The 17019-nt window shown below is 41.8% G+C and overlaps 1 protein-coding gene across 1 annotated transcript; it reads right to left on the reverse strand.

The window, feature by feature from the left end:
• Nucleotides 1–567: 567 nt before the first annotated feature.
• Nucleotides 568–16269, reverse strand: LOC311274537 (cGMP-dependent protein kinase 1-like). The gene is made up of 21 exons (XM_084382288.1): nucleotides 16075–16269; nucleotides 14716–14945; nucleotides 12338–12467; nucleotides 12194–12260; nucleotides 12012–12111; nucleotides 10071–10184; nucleotides 5929–6034; nucleotides 5773–5836; nucleotides 5533–5610; nucleotides 5231–5325; nucleotides 4494–4559; nucleotides 4296–4370; nucleotides 2891–2987; nucleotides 2656–2795; nucleotides 2488–2577; nucleotides 2260–2401; nucleotides 2021–2184; nucleotides 1695–1817; nucleotides 1545–1607; nucleotides 1391–1457; nucleotides 568–1316 (listed from the first exon to the last, which is right to left on the reverse strand). Exons 2-21 carry the CDS (start codon nucleotides 14927–14929, stop codon nucleotides 1218–1220), a joined length of 2094 nt encoding a protein of 697 aa, XP_084238414.1. The 5' UTR covers nucleotides 14930–14945; nucleotides 16075–16269; the 3' UTR covers nucleotides 568–1217.
• Between the last annotated feature and the right edge of the window lie 750 nt (nucleotides 16270–17019).

The following is a 17019-nucleotide window of genomic DNA, read 5'->3' on the forward strand; positions in this document are numbered from 1 at the left end:
TTGGACTACGAAACGTCACCTGATTTTCCATCGACGTGAATTTTCTTTTTTTTTAGGTGAATTGTTCCTTTAAAACTTGATCAGACAATCACAGTTCGAGGACGGATTTAGCAAACGGTCACTTCCAGACACATTAGACACACTCACTGGGGACAGAAGGCAAAGATGTCATGAGTGACGACTTAAAATTGAAAATATAATTGGAAAGTACAGAACGTATCTGTTTCCTGTCAATCCCTGACCTGATTCTTCTTCTCTCTGCTCATACATGCCACATCTCAGTTACTTGGGGATTAGAGAAGCCCAGCTGTCCCTGTCATATTTACCCCTGTGGTTGTACTGCTCATACTGAATCAACCTTGACGTATTATATCCCTGCAGACCTTGTACCTGAAGGCAGCATAATGTTCTGAACTGATGTTTATCATTTTCGTCTTACTCAGAAAAAAGAAATGGGTCTGTGTTGATATTTCTTTAAGGCACCTCAAACACAATATATATATATTAATATATTATTAATCACAGAGTCAGATTCTGATAAATTACTGTAAGAAGTATCATAATATTGGCAACGAGGACAGAAGAAGAAGCAACGCTGTGTGAGCCTTTCACTTTCAAATTAAAGCTGCAATCAAACCGCTCTTCTTTGGATTGGATGGACCCTAAAAGCTCGTAAAAAGCCATCTGGGAAAATGTTAAACGTCATAACTTTGTGTTAAATTGAAAATAAATAGCGGCTCAAGGTTTTATTCGTCTTGGTTTGAAAATAATGAGCCTGATAAATCTGCAGACTAGCAGGGCCAGAAAAATATTTCAAGACAAAGTCAAAATATAAAAACAAAAGTCTTTAAAGAGAACATATCAAAGATGACTATTTTTTCATGTAAATTATGACTATTTTGAAATAGTACCACTTGTTCTTGTAGTATTTTGACTTTTTGCATTAAATATTTTGACTTTATTCTTGAAATCTCAGATTTTTCCTCTCAACAGTGGCCGTAATCCTCTGTGATTGTGATCATTCACTTTATTCACTGTTAATGTCGTCTGTTTGTTCTTGGCTTTTCACGTCTTTGTTCTCTGAGTTTTGGTGCAAACATCGGTAAGAAATAAAAAGCTTGAACTGTTTCTGTTGTGGATTCACTCCCTCGTTCTGACGAATCCTGTTCTCACTGTTTTCTTTGTTCAGTCAGCTCGAAGACGACGATCCCCTCCTGCTAAAACTCGAGGTCCCAACCAGACTCTTCATCAACAGGAGGGTCTTCAGCGTCCTCTGGGAAAAAGTCAAAGTTGCTGTTGTCCAGCGGCCCCTCCACCTGATGGAGGAACACGGGATGTTAATACTGTCATCTGTATACCGTCAGTCGTAGAGCCGCTGAAGGATACCCACCGTGGGCGTGAATGGAGAGTCTATGGTTCCCTGGCGGAGGCCATCCCAGTTGAAGCCCTCAAACCACCTGAAGGACAAGGACATGTTTCCATGACTACAGTCTCATCTCCTACAGAAGAGCGAAATCTCATGAAAAGCATCTTAACGGTCTCACTTGTGTTTCTGTATATCTTTCACTCCATTTTTCTGATTTCCCAGCCTCTCTGAAGGGTTGTCCCTGAGAAAACACAGATGATAAAAATGATTACGAGGACAAACAGCACCCTGTCGCACTTTATCTGGACACTTCGGGTGGATTGAAAACCTGCAGAGTCGTTTGATGAGGTTGGCAGCACTCTTGGTGATCTTCTTGGGAAACTCGATCATGTCGATGCCTCTCAGGATGATGTTGTAGGTCTTCATGGGATCAGAGCCTGAAAATGGAGGACTGGAGTTTGGAGAGGGAGACATGGTTCAAAATGAGCTCCACCTCATCCAACTACTCATTAATGCATGAGTCATTATTACCTAATGATATCACATAATAGTTTAGTAGTCACAGGGGACATTTTTCCTGCACATTGTCAAACACAAGCGATCCTGCGAGCTGGCTAATGTGAGCCAAAGATTTGCTTTTAATATCTGTTGTACCTGCCACTGAGCAGCTCAAAGACAAGTATTCCCAGAGACCAGCAGTCAGCTGAATTGTCGTGGCCTTTGTTCAGGATGATCTCCGGGGCGACGTACTCAGGAGTCCCACAAAATGTCCACGTCTTCTTCCCCAGACCCACCTTCTTAGCAAAGCCAAAGTCCACCTGGAAGAAAGAAACACACCTCATGAATATTTTCTGAGAGAAACATGATCCACATTGTTTGAAACGTGTCCGCACCAGCTTGGCGTATCCTCGGCTGTCCAGTATGATGTTCTCGGGTTTGAGGTCTCTGTAGATGATTCCTCTGGAGTGCAGGAAAGCCAGAGCCTCAATGACACAGCCAGTGTAAAACCGAGTGGTGCCGTCATCAAATGAGCCCCTGAAAGGTAAAAGGACTGACACTGAGGACGTCTTTTTCTTTTCTTTTAGTCACAAACACAGACACACAAACACACAATCACACACCTGTCTCGCAGCAGCGTCCACAGTTCTCCTCCGAGGCAAGCCTCCAACAGCATGTAGAGATATTTGGCGTCTCTGAAAGTCCGATACAACCTGCAGGAAGACAGACGTTAGACTGAAGGAATAGTTTTATGTAAGAGAAAGGCTAAAATCTCAAAAACGCCGTCTGACCTGATGATGAACGGACTGTGAGCCTCCATCATGATGCGGCGCTCTGACAGGATGTGGCCCTGCTGGCTGGTGTCCAGGATGTGACGCTTCTTTAACACTTTGAGGGCGAACGATCGATTGGCGTCATTCTTTAACTGCACCTGAAAACACAAATGTACAGAATACATTCAGTACAGACACAAAGAGCATGCGTCTTTACATTATCAGCTGCTACAGAGCATCTTCATATAGTCACCAGCTCCACTCGACTGAAGCCTCCCATCCCCAGAGTGCAGATTATATTGATATCATTAAGTGACACGCTGGAGAAGAAATCTGCCTCTGCCTGCAGTCTACAGGGAACACAGGAGGACACAGTAAGAGGGAGAAAGAAGGTAAATTAGTCTCTTTTCTAAAGCCAGAAGATGTCCCTGTTGTACAGGACAGGAAACTCATGAGTCAAGTTTCCTTCTAAATATATAAGTACCTCAAAATGTAACCAAATATACAGAAAATCAGCAAAAGCAAATGTAATTAATGCTTGTTTCCATCCATTGTGAAGGAAGAAGCGTAACGGCATGTATAACCTTTGTATAACCTTTGCCGAATTTACAAGAAGGCCCAAGTAATTAAGAATTTGTCATAGACGGCGTTTCACAACATTTATGAATTTCCTCCTAACGCCTAACTCACAAAATTGTTTCATTTTCAAAGGGAGTCTGGGGACTTTTATCTCAGGCGACAAAGGAGTAGCCTATATTGGTTACTGTTAACTTTATTGCTATTACATATTTAAATCATGCTTGTTTTAGTACTGTGCCAGTATTTTTATATGCCTTTCCACAAATATTGCCAAACCTTTTATTGGCCATTCTGTCTGCCTTATGAGAACATTTGCATCTTCTTTGTTTGTTTTGACAGGTTGTTTTTTACACAAAGAAAGAAATATCTTCGTGTATAACCTTTGCTGAATTTACAAGAAGGCCCAAATAATTAAGAATTTGTTGAGACAGATTCACACAACGTTTATAAAGCTTCTCTGAACTCAACAACTCATAAATTTGTGCATTTTTTACGGGAGTCTGGGGACTTTTTTCATAGGCGACACAGAAGTAGACTATATGGGTTACTGTTACCTATATTGTCATTATTTATTTAAATTGTGCTTGTTTGAGTACTGTTCTAGTATTTTTGTATGCACTTCTATATATTTTGTGCTTTTATCTTTTATTGGCTTCATATGAGGTCATTATATGAGGTTATTGTGTGACTTTAATCTGTTTATATTCGGACTTGTTGCTGCTTGATATACGTGCTTTCATGTTCCAAATTTCTGAATATCAGCTGACCTGCTGATGAATGATCCTGTGATCGTGAGGCATGAATGAAACCGAAAATACAAGCACAACCTCAGCGCTCGCCTGAACTGACACTCAGCCTCAGCCTCAGTCTTGAGTCGTGTCGGCGGTGTTAAGAGGAATGTTAACGGGTGCAACCTTGTAAGATTTCCATTAACTCAGGCTTTTGTTCAGTGGAAAATTAGTATAAAAATATCGACTCTAGAAATGTTGTCGTAATGTTCATCTGACCTTCAGCAGCAGCTGTTACATAAACCTCTACATGCACAAGGACACTTTCCCAAAATATAACGATGAACTCACTTTGCTTTGACCTCATCGCTGTCATACTGCTTGTTGTTGACATCGTCCAGTCCTCCAATCAGTTGTTTGAAAGACCTGAAATATGTGTAAACGAGCAGCAGAACACAAAGATGTCTTTAAAGAGGAGAGCAAAGTGAGCAACAGACTGCCCAAGCGTATAAAAACTGATGTTCACGGTTAACAAAGATCCTCACTGACTCTCTATCAATAACCAGGCATGTGACATCTCCCACAGCGGTGGCACTGGCTGTGCGAACGTCCTCTCTGCAAAAGAGACAAAGAAATAAGACATAAGTTTGTGTATTGTTGTTGGACTGATTTTTGCAGTGTTCAGCAGAGGATCTTAACGTAAAAAATCACACCAAAGATTCCCAGGAATCCATTAATTTCATCACGAAAGCCTCGAGGGACTAAACACTTGCCTGAAACAGGGAGTCCTCATAATATGTCTGACTTGAGGTGGAACTAAGTGAAGTGAGAACAAAGAGTAAAGCCACTTTGACAGGATTTTTTCCTTTTTGACAGCGTCTTTTCAAGTTTTGAGGCGTGGAACAATTGGTCTGTACCTCCTCCGTTAACGAGTGGGAGGAGGGGGAACTTGAGGCAGGTGGCAAAACTGTATACAGAGGCCCTCATCAGACCTGGTGGACAGCTCTAGTGTTTTTCCATTTGCTTTTCCATCACCAGTTTTACAGTGCAGAGCTGAGCTGTGCCCATGATGGACCTGCTCCGTAGTTGGGCCAAGCTAGGCCCACCCCGCCGCCAAGCGGGTTGCGGTGATGTCTTGCGACTGCGACTTACTGCTGGTGAAAACACGTTTCCTGTAATGCTGCTTCATAATAAAAGCTTTAAAATGACTAAATAACAAGGGGCTTTTATTGTGAAGAAGTTGTTCGTAACTTTTTAATTTTTGTGTGTGTGTGTTTGTGTTTCACCCTTTCAGAGCCTGCTCTCCAAACCAGTCCCCTTTAGACAGAGTCTTCACAGGCACCTGCTCGTCACTGGCTGAGTTCTGCTGGGAGATTTTCACCTGTAGACATCACAGATCACAGCCTCTTTTATCGTTTGTCATTGAACCGTACAGCTGTTAAGAGCTACAGTACCACAATGACCCTGTTTGACAATGGACCTGGGACCAACTCAGCCAAACTGAAGCCTTGAAACCATCCCCTTTTCCCTCTCTTTCTCTCTCTTGTTAATTGCTCTCTTTTCACCCATTGTCATCCCTCTTCCTCACCTGTCCTTCACTGATGATGAAGAATGTGTCTCCGGTGGCGCCCTGACGGATAATGTAATCACTGTCGCTGTAATGAGTCTGCGGGAGAGCAGAGAGACGTGAATCATGTGCACACAATACCTCAGATTACTGAACAGAATGTTTCCAGAGATTTGTATTTGTCAGACGTAGGAACAGATGGCAGAAACAGATACTGTACGTCTGTGAGCGAGAATGAGAAACTGTTTGGAAAATCGTCACCTCCTCCAAAACATCAGCCAGTTTGCTGAGGATGTCCTCAGGTAGCGACTGAAACGAGGGAACGCTGGGAGGAGAGTTTAGAGCGAGAGATGTGAGTCACTGTCATGTGGTGAGAGCTAAAAACAGTGAAGTGGGGAGCATGCGTGTGAGCTGTACCTGCGGAGGAAGTCTGTGTACTGGGAAAGTTTGATGAGACCAGTCCTCATCATGATGGTCTGGAAACCCTGACGGTCGATGGCCCAGAGCTTGATGTCCGTCAGGGCTACAGGCACACAGAGAAAGAGAGAGAAAAGGGTAAAAGTTACAAAGGTAATTGTTCAGAAACAAATACATTAGTCACAAATAATTGATCATGACGACTGAATGCCTTAGTAAACAATCTGCTTTCTGTTGGCATGGCTGGTGTGCATTAATGGACATTAGATGTCTGTAGGTATGTTTACTCGGCCTAAAACCAAGTCGTAACCTTCAAACTCTCCTTTGAAGTAGTGAGAACCGGCCTCGCACTGCGGAGATGTCCTCACAATGATCGTCTTAAAGTGAAATTAAAAACACACGTAAACATCAGTGGTTATCTCCCTCTGTTAATCCCATCAAAGGTTTAATTGTACAACCTGCTGCTCTGCGTCACAGTGGGACCCAGAACAAATTATCTTACAATCTTCACCTCAAAGGACAGGAAAGTGTTTAAATCCAGAAGGGCAGGTGACACAATTTCCTCCATGTTTCTCAGGCCTCATCGTCTCTTCTATACTGAACATCCATCATGTTTATTCGCATGTATACCCGTCACTCCTGGCCCTCTCTAAACCCCCACACTCTGCCTCATCCTCCACTATTTTCATTACCATAATCTGTATGAACGCACTACAGTGTGGAGCTCTTCATCCACAGAGCTGTTCATACTGCTCATCCTACAGCCTCGGCTTCATTTTACAATTTAAAGGAGCGCTCCATCAATTTGTCGACAGTCGCTCAGGAGGGAGTTTTCTACAGACGGAGAAAATAACCCTTAATGATGTCTTCATCTCAGCACAGATTCAAACTAGCAGCCCAGCGGAGAGATTCAGCCCGCGAGACAGTTTTATAAGGACTCCCACGTGTTCTGAATTTATTGTTGAATACTGATAGAGAATTACATTTTGCCTTTTTATTTTTCCCTAGTCTTTTATATTAGATTGGATCCGATTTTCTGAGCTAATTATTTTTCTGATCAAATTAATTAATTTAGAAATGTGCTTCTTTGTCTCTGATGCAGCACTCAATCTGCACATTAAGTAGTAACTAAAGTAATCAAATAAATGTACTAAAAAGAGAAAAAAAAGTACAATAAGAAATGTACAAGTGCTTCAAAATTGTACTTAAGTACAGTACTTGTACTAGTAATAATAGTACTAGTAAATGTACTGAGTTACATTCCACCACTGCTTGAGAGTGGTATCAATCGTCTGTAAATTTCCTAAAATGTCGTGCTATTCCTTTAAGTTTATCTAGAGGACTTGTTCAGAAACAGTTGCCTCGTAACAAATCCAGTAATTAAGGAGCAACATGATTCATTCAGTCATGTTTGTGTCCTCCAAATGAATGCAAGTCCAATGTTCACTCTATTTTAGCTCTGTTTTTGGTCTCCACCACCCGTCTGGCAGGGAAAGATCTGGCTCTTTAGCTGCTAAACGCTCCACAGCTAGTTTTTATCTGCGTCTGTCTGCTGTGTGGTACGAAAAACAGCTGTCTGCTTCTACTGGAAACAACGCTGATTAAAGTCGTGTCAGAAAATACACCGAAAAGGCTGCTTCTGTCCAGTCAAAGATTAAAGTTAACTACAGATAAACTTTCTATCTGCTCAGACATGTGATCGAGAGCCTGCTGGCTGATTACTTTGGCGATAATAAATGTGCTTTCTCTCTCTTTCACTCACTTGAATGACATTGAACAACACAAGGACGCTGATTGAAACAGAGAAGACAAAAGGTGAAGTCAGCGCCTCACTTAAAGATAAATGGGGTTTAAAGAGCTGTCTGATTTTTTTTTTTTTGATACCTCACACAGCCAAGAAAAAGAGTGCTGTAAACAAATTCTTGCCAAAAACACATCGTTTTATCAGTCAGGGTCTAGGCATCCCTCCAGCACATCCAAGTGATGCACACACAGATAAACACACAAACAGAAAACAGACAGACACCACATTTAAAGCCAATCCATCATCTAACGCGCGACCGTCAGCCAGGAAAATAAAGGGATTTAACTCGCAAAGCGACGACGAGCTGAGTGTAATAACATCAACAAGCGAGGTGAAGGAGACAGAATGAAAAGTGGAAGTCGAAGACATCAAGAAAGCTCATCAGTAGAGAGTTTTCTCCTTTAAGATGCCTATAAATTCAACATATTTTCTTTATGGCGACTAGATGACTTATCTTGAACTTGTAGACATTAATTCATCTACTGTATTCAATGAGATTTGGGGCCTCCGGATAAGCCGTCATATAAAACAACACTTGACTGTTGAAAGAAATACAATTATTCATTTTCTTGCTGAGACTTTGATGAGAAGTTGACACCACTCTCGTGCCGGTTGGCCTAAGGGTAACAGCGAGTATGCTCTGTGCAAAGGTAACAAAATCTATCTAGCAGCGCCTTTAAAGCTCAGTGATTAACACGTTATATCATGGTTGTGTAACAGGAAGAAAAACTGTGCAAAAAAAACGATAATTCGCCATTTTACGTGGGTTCTGTGCAGGACTTTCTTGGCTGCGACCAATAAGCTTCCTGGACTCTCTGCTGGTTGCCTGGCAACTACTCAACAACCGTCGGCTCTTCTTAAAGTTCATATTGATAACACTGTTATGTAGACGGATCTTTTTTTAAAAAAAATAAAACCTCTACAGAGCTTGTAGAAAGGTGCAGAATAAAAGTATGTCTTCTCCTTAAAAACATTATTATGATTGTGAATACATGATATCAAACGAGTATGTGAGCCAGTAGAGTAACACCGCTGGTAGCACGTGGTATTTGTACTGCGTCAGAGATCAAGAGTCTTGGTAGTTGCCAGTTTGTGGAAAAACATGTAAAAAAGTTCTAAAGTACACGCCCAGCATATTGTGCAGACTTAATATTAGCTAGCTAGCATTAGCAACATTAGTGTAAGCTGGTGTTAGCAACACAATCATAAGCTGACTAGGGTTAGCAATGTTAATGTTAGCTAGCAAGCATTAGTGCTAGCTAGTGTTAGCAACGTTAAAGTTTTCCTACTAGTTTTAGCAATGTTAGCTAGTGCACAACCTGGCAACCACTTGAGGGGGCAGATGATTCAAATAGCAGCGTTGTGATGTGCATGCAATGGAAATCCTAGCATTTTACCAATAGTAAAACAGATCCAAAATGGAGCTTGCTATAATAATCAAACCATAAGCTGCATCCAAAATCACTCCCCTGTTTCTCTTTCACCTCCCACACATCATTAACCTTACGCGCCAGATGGTGTTTTATACAGAACCATCTGGGTGCCATTGGTAAATCAAACTCTTACCAGACAGGAGAAAACCAAAAATCATGTTTTCCATTGAGAAAAGCCTTCAATGGTTCTTCTGTCAATGAAGTATACTCTCCGGTTCTGATATAACTGATGCTATAGCAGCTATGCTAACCTTGCTGGTCGTCACATCTAAACCACACCCATGGTAAATTAAATAAATGGTAAATTGATATTTTCATATGTCAGCTTATAAGCGCCAGTTCACACAACATAACACACAATCAAAATCTCATTAGCATGCTGATAGGTTTTGGTATTATTTCCTCAGATTTTGTGATATGTTTCTATGATTTCTGCTGATATTGAAATATCACAGCATGAAGCCCCACTTTTGAAAAACTAAGCATGTCTTTCTAAAAGACAGGAGTAACCAAGAAATATATGTTTTGTGTGTGTGTGTGTGTGTGTGTGCAGCAGTCTTTTGAAAGCGCTCCACAGGTGACAGAGAAAAAAAAAAAAGACTGTACAGGGATGATGATTGTGGTTGACCTTCATCACAGCTTCAATTTGCCACTGCATGAATAAATGGTAGTGCACCATTAAACCACTCTCACAGCCTGAATTCATCTCACTTCCAGCAGCACTGACGGATGTGGTGGCCCTCACCGGGACTTTCGAGGTCACACGTCCGTGACACCGACTGACAAAATCATAAGCCATTTCCGCCACGTCTGAACATCAAACAGCCCGAGAATAATGGGCTTGTTGGTGGGAGCAGCAGGTTGCTACTTCCAGTGTGTAGTAACTGTGTGTTTCGTGTGTTTACCTGTTACAGTTGCTGTGCGAGTGCAGTTGTACAGGATCGCCAGCTCCCCAAACACTTTTCCTTGACCGATGGTGCAGAGTTTCTTTCCTTGTTTAGTCACCTCAACCATTCCCTCTGTTAAAGGACAAAGCAGTGATGGCAACTAAAGCTGATATCAACATGATAACATGCTCACAAGACATGCTAATATTTAGAAGAGCATGTTAACTAACTAACATTCCTGTTCCCCTCAGGATAAATTGCACTTTGTTGATTTGTTTGTTGACAGTCAGCTAGCCTAGCTGGCTACTAAAACGAAGAAAAACACTGACTACTTTATGAGCAATGAGGTCAGAGCTTTACTGCTCACTTTTGCAAGACGGCGCACATTCCACAACAGTGGAAGAAAGAGCCATTTAAGCAACCGAACGTTAGCTAAGCATGGCCAGCTAATGTCGCTAACGGTGATCTAAGACACTGAGGTGATTATCAAAATAATCAAAAACACTGTATACGAAATCGAAAGCTAAATGTTATTAACAAGATGTACAGTACAGCTCTTACCAAGAGTGAAAAAGAGCCATAGCAACCTAATGTTAGCTAAGCTGACGGCTAGCTAACGGTAAATACTCTACAGTAGGTTAACTGTAAATAGAGAAGTAACAAACCTGACTAACTACTACTAGAGCTACATTTGCCTCCACGTTACAGTGCTTTTTTCATTTCCTTCACTTCTCAGTAAGTGCACACATGCTCAGACTGACAATAGAGATCACAATGAAAAGAAATCCATCCTAATTGAACCCTTAAGGAGAGCCATGAATTCAAAAGAGAGGATTTAGCTTCTGTTAGGAGCTTAAAGAGACTAAACCGAACGACTCGTGCTGATCAGGGGCGTTTTTAACAGCTCTTAAAGAGGCGAGGGAGCGACGCACCGCGGCAACGCTGCCTTTCAGCCCAAGTGTGTGACAGACTGGCTGTCCTTGAGAGGGAACAACAACTAAGACTTTGATGAGAGATGAGGAGTGAAGGTGTCAGGAACATATGACTGAACCGGACCGAAGCCACGACTCGAGCTTTTATTCATGCAGTATGTGTGCGAGCAGCCTTTTTATCACTTTACACACTAAAACATCTCCCAGACAATGACCTCACCATGATATCACCTCAGCTCCTGGCATAATGTGCGTCTCCTCCGGCTATTTTCTCCACATTTTACATCGTGTCACATAATGCCTCTGATGGAGCTTCTGTTTACTCGGGCTGATAGAAGCTATTTTGCAATCTTGTGCTGCCTGCGCTCAGATAAATGGCCTGTCTGTCCACATCAGACCAATTCAACGCTTCACCTTGAATTACATTTGTCCCACTGGACAGAACAGGCTCTGGTCTACAGGGAGGATAGTTTATCTGGCCGTGGTTGCAGTGTTGCCTTGTCTGTCCTCTTATCTGGAACAAATGTAGATGTATGTTTATGTTCCCCGCAGGATGAAACAGTGAACGTCTTCCTCATTTTTTTCCAAAATATTTGGTTCTTGTACAAAAGTAGCTACTTTCAGGGCTAGTCGGTGAACTACTGTAGCCGGCAAGCTAACCAATAACACGCTGGCAAGTCAGGAACACGCTACCCAGGTCACTTGTTGGTTTGTGGACTGCCATTTTGAAGCCTTGAGTTTGGTGTTTTGGACATCGCCAGGTTTTTGGAGTCAGAAGTGACCATATTTTGACAAGAGGTGGAGCTGGAGAGGATGTCCTGACTTGATCTGACTGAGAACCGGAGGACATGTCATGGTAGAGACTTAGGGAGGTAGCCTCGCCCTAAAGTCTTTTGTGTTTTGTGGCTTTTCTCTGTTTTATACCAATGTAAACTAAAACTATTCTTTATAATCTCAGCTGACATAAACAGAATTTGAACCTGACTCTGACTGACCGACAGTTTGCAGAAACGTTGACCGGGCTTACCCTCCAGAACGTAGACCATGGAGCCGTCGTCTCCCTCCTGGATGACACAGCAGCCCTTGGCTAAGCTGGTGGGATGCATACAGTCCATGATGGTGAGAATCTGCACACACGAGCCAACACATGAGTTTGTTTTTTTAAAATCACACGTACAGGAAAGATGATGATAAGAGAGCGGTCATTACCTGCCCGTGTTCCAGGTGTTTCATGAAGTCGTTGTCCATTAGAGCCCTCTGGATCAGCTCACTCGACCTACAAAAACACAACGAGGTCAGAAAGGGTTCATCCACGAGAGTGTGTGTGTGTGTTAGTGTGTGTGTTCTGCTCACTCTTTGCTCTTGCAGTAGCTGGTGAGTGTAACATCGGTGAGCTGGGAGGGGTCCAGCGCCGTGGGCTCTGCAGAGATGGCCTGTCTCTTTGTGCGCTGAGGCTCATCGGGTGCTGCTGGAGGCTGAACCGCTGCTCCTCATAGACACATGAAACAGGACATTAATTCAGCAGGCACAACCGGTCGGTCACATCCAAAGGCACGAGCTGCTGGGCCCCCCATTAACCCCTCGTTCCTCCCCATATCTGCTGGAATATGACCCACAAAAAGTCCAAGAGTCTGCAACCAAATCTGGATTCAACCTCAGAGGGAGCTGCGGGAAGTCTGATGAATGTCCTCAAGTGACGTCACTTAAGTCGGACAGCAAGTTTTCAAAATGATACAAAGTTGTTGGTGTGGAGTTAGAAAGACGTGAGTTTATCAGACCTCTGTAGCTGCCCCTCACCCCTGCTGCAGGCTTAAGGCAAAATGAGCCATTGAGTTGCATTGTGGGTAATGTAGGCACCAGGTTTTGACAAAGAAGAAGAATGTGTGGAATAAAAAAGATGATATCTCCGGTTTTGCTGCATTGATTTTGAAACTGTCGATTGTGACAGTGTTACAGGAAATACGTGATTTGAGGGGGGATGATTTGCCAATGATTGACCAATTACATTCGAGGTATCTCATGTTACGCTACTCAGCCAATCAAATCTGTGTACGGTGGCTGCTAGAAACACTGAAAACCGATGTTTTGTCTGTCCGTTCTGGACTACTGTAGAAACATAGCAGGACCTGCTGCCTCTGTAGATATAATAGGTTTCTAAGTTAACAAAAAACATTCTTCATTTCAGATGATTAGACACTAATGAAAACATGTCTCAGAATATTATCTCCACACTGGACCTTTAAGCACAATACTGAAATAATGAACATACTATAAAAACTAGATTTTGACAAATGGAGCCAATTAAAGCCATTTCAGCAGAACCCACATCATCAGACCGAAGGCGTCCTTGTGTCCCAGTGGTTTGGTTTGAGTCTGGCCAGAAATCCTTTGGCTGCATTATTTACCACGTTTTCCTTTTTTGTTTCTTCTCCTATCTATTGTGTGTGTGTGTGTGTGTGTGTGTGTGTGAGTGTGTGATGTGCAGATCAACACACTCAATCAGTCTGTCCTCTGACAACACAAACCCCAGTCGTTGACACACAGCGAGCCTGGAGCTTCAGCCACAGCCTTCTTTTCCCTTCAAGCTGCAACTGAGTAACCTGAGTCCTCCGCTCACATGTTACAGGTGGTATTTGGAGGCAATGACGTAAAAACTGTTGACATACACTTAAAGCAGATATCGGCCGTTTCGTCTGATAAAACAGTTCTCGCAGGTTTTCTCTTTTGTCTTGCAGCAGCTGCACGTCAGGAGGAGAAAAACTGAAGCCAGTGACTCAATAAGCGAATATCTTCTAAATGAGTAAATTACACGTTGTAATTATATTTTGCGGTCTCTTCCAGCCGGGAGCCTTAGAGTCACATCCTCTGTGTTTTTCCTGGAAATGCAACAATCTGGGGGCGGTTTAAGTTCAAATTCAAGTTGATTTTTCTTCTCAAGTATAAAGAAATTAGATGTCCTGAAGAGAAAGATATGAAACAAACAAAAATAAAATGTAATGTGCATTATAAATATATAATAGTAAACACTTTCTGGATGTTTATAGGCAGCATTTGTTTTACTTTTTGGGACGAGTATAATAGATCTGAAGATAATATAACAACTCAACTTATTTGGTGTCTGATTAAACTCAAATTATGTAATTTTATACCACGAGGGGTCTCAAGGCTTCCAGCTCAGGTGCAGAGCCAGAACTTCTGGAGGAATAAACACCCGTCTGATCTGACCTCAGAGAAGTGGATTCATCTTCACTCCTGTTTATTAACCTGACTGCAGCAGTGATCCACGGAGGTGTCGTCGGTTGTTTATGTTCTGTGATGTCAACTGGAGCTGAAGGGAAATGTGTTTTACCTCATGATCGTAACGTTAGGGAGAGGAGAGGGGGAGAAGAAGAAGAGAGAGAACCAGAGTCTGTGGTGAGTGCTGAAGTCAGTGATTGACCTGAATTGTGTAGTTGCTCGCTAGCTTACAGCTAACGGACAGTAAAGTAGTGTGGTTGTTTGGGACGAATAAACACAAATGATCAACCTCGGTCATCCTCGCGTTCACAACTTCCTTCCTCATTCTCTAACTTTTTCCTGGAAGTTAAAGCAACAGGTGACCAAATGAAACACGCCGTTGGAAACATTTGGGATCTAATCTACAACAAAGATCAAGTCATTCTTAGTCATCAACACAGAGTTACTTCATATCATATCTTAAACCGTCAGGTGTTGTATCTGCACCGACTCACCTGTGTTCACCGCCTCCCCGGAGCTGACTGCCTGCTGCGAAGCGCTGCGGTGTCGGTCCAGCTCGATCTGCAGCTGCCGGATCAGATCATCTTTAGTGTCCAGCTCCAGCTCCAGCTCGTCGATGAGAGCGTCTCTCTGTCTGAGCTCCTCGATCTTCAGCTGCAGAGCCAGCTGAAGATCCCTCAGGGTGCCGGTACTCTTAGACACAGCCATGTAAAAAAAAAAAATACTGGAGGAGGAGGAAGAGGGGGGAGGAAGAAACATGTTACATAACATTTTCTCAAGTACCCTACTTAAGTAAAGTTTGTGGCACTTTTACGTCACTCATTTTCTGCTACTCTTCCTTTTTCCCTTTGTAGGTTATATCCTCATGAGTCGTGCTTTACTTTCCACTTCCTGTCTTTGTCTTTTTGCTGTTCATCGTCCATGTTGCTCCCTCATTCTGACTTGACGCGACATAAACCGATGTTGGAAGAACGAAGACAATCGGAGGACCTCGTGAATGCAACATAAGTCTGCATTCCTCCTTCATTCTTCTTCGTTGGTTCATCTGTTTCCTGTTCCCCGATCCTGCGTTCTCTCCTGTTGTTGCCATTGTCTTTCTGTTGTTCTTCCTCAGTTTTCTCTATTACTCTTTTCTTTTTCTTGTATTTTCCTTTGCCTGTGTTTTGTCACCTGCTGTTTTAATTGCTTGCATTTTTAGATATTGGACTTGGGCACATGTGAAATTCACAATCAACACAACAGGACACTCAAAAAAAAAAAATGATTTGCTTCAAAGGTTGACTTTAATTACATCAAGTAAATCCCCCGTCAAATTTGATTACACAGGTTAATTGCAAAGTGTCACACTTCATGTCGAGTCGACGTAAATTAAAATTCAATATCTTCATCTGATTATATTTATATTTATTATTTGAGTATCATACATAGGTGATGCATTTCTGACTCAACATTTCTGACTCTAAACTGCATTGGATATAATAATTATATGGAATATGTGTAATTAAAAGGCAAATGATTGTTTCTTTGAGTGTATACCTATATGTAATTGTATGTAATTTAGACGAAGCAGCATTAAAGTAAATTATAATACAATGACATGATACATATATATTATTCTGAATGTGTGTCTCTGCAGAATGAGTATTTTTTTACCATTTTAAACCATTTTTAAGCAATGATTGCAGGATTTGTACTTGTAACAGAGTATTTTAATGCTTCTTTCACTGAAGTAAAAGATGTTGTTTCCTTGTCTCCCTCTCTACTTAACAAATACACAGTGAAGATGTAATTAACAGCACATACAGAGTGAATATTTATCCTGTAGTCTGTAAACTGATCCCTCATATACTCACTTTTTCAGTGTTGAAGAGCGGATCGTTGAAACGCTGCAGCCGGAGGAGGAGGAGGAGGAGGAGAGTCAGTCCTCGGTCGGTTCTGCCTCTTAATTTCCGAGCGGGACAAAGAGATCAATTAATAAAATCATTCAGATATAATTCAGTAAATTAACACGTCCAGGCGACGTCATGGTTGTGGACACAACAGCAGCGATGGACCGGAGTGAGACAGACTGAGCTTCAGAGGACAGAGGAGGCGCAGATGAGCACAGCTGGGGTTGACAGCACTACTACAAAATAAAAGTCCAGAGGAGTATTCACACCAGTACTCCAGTGAAAGTACTAATACCGCACTGTGAAACTACTCAAGTAACAGCTCTGCTTTTAAAATGTTACTGAAGTGAAAGTATGTAAGTATAATCATGAAAATGTACTTAAAGTATTAAAAGCACTCAATAAAATGTCCCCATGAGACTGTTAGACTTTTATATAAGACATCATTAGATTATTGTGACTCATGTTTTAATGTAAAAGAAGGATTAAACTCTTGTAGTCGTTGTTTTGATTATTTTCTCCATTTATCAGTTAATTGTTGCTTTGTACAAATTGTGAAAATAGAGAGAAATGGGGTCACAACCACCATCTTGCACTGCCAGATGTCAAAACCTCAGCAGCAATACAGCAATACATACCATACTCTATAAATATAATGAGATAGGCAATGTAGGTCCCCTATAGCAAGTATAATTATGTATACAAACGTGCAGATTTAATGCGAATAATGTAAGAAGATGTGCCCTGTTACATTCCACATCTGTAAAAGTCACACCACATTTTATGGCAAAAGTCTGGAAACTTATTTAAGAGATGCTGCTTACATTCAAGGACCATTTGCTGATAATATTAACGACTTTTACTGAAGTATTTGGAGTGTATATTTAAACTTGTATCTTTTAATTGAGG

This window comes from Pagrus pagrus (genome assembly GCF_965226575.1).
Source record: "Pagrus pagrus genome assembly, chromosome: 19".
Taxonomy (NCBI): domain Eukaryota; kingdom Metazoa; phylum Chordata; class Actinopteri; order Spariformes; family Sparidae; genus Pagrus; species Pagrus pagrus.

What these genes read in the sequence shown, in the direction of transcription:
- LOC311274537 (XM_084382288.1), bottom strand. Translation starts at nt 14,929, where the DNA reads ATGGCTGTGTCTAAGAGTACCGGCACCCTGAGGGATCTTCAGCTGGCT. An exon ending in GCTTCAGTCGAGTGGAGCTG is followed by an intron (nt 2,796 to 2,890) that starts GTGACTATATGA and finishes TTGTGTTTTCAG; the next exon opens with GTGCAGTTAAAGAATGACGC. An exon ending in ACTCTCCATTCACGCCCACG is followed by an intron (nt 1,317 to 1,390) that starts GTGGGTATCCTT and finishes TTCCTCCATCAG; the next exon opens with GTGGAGGGGCCGCTGGACAA.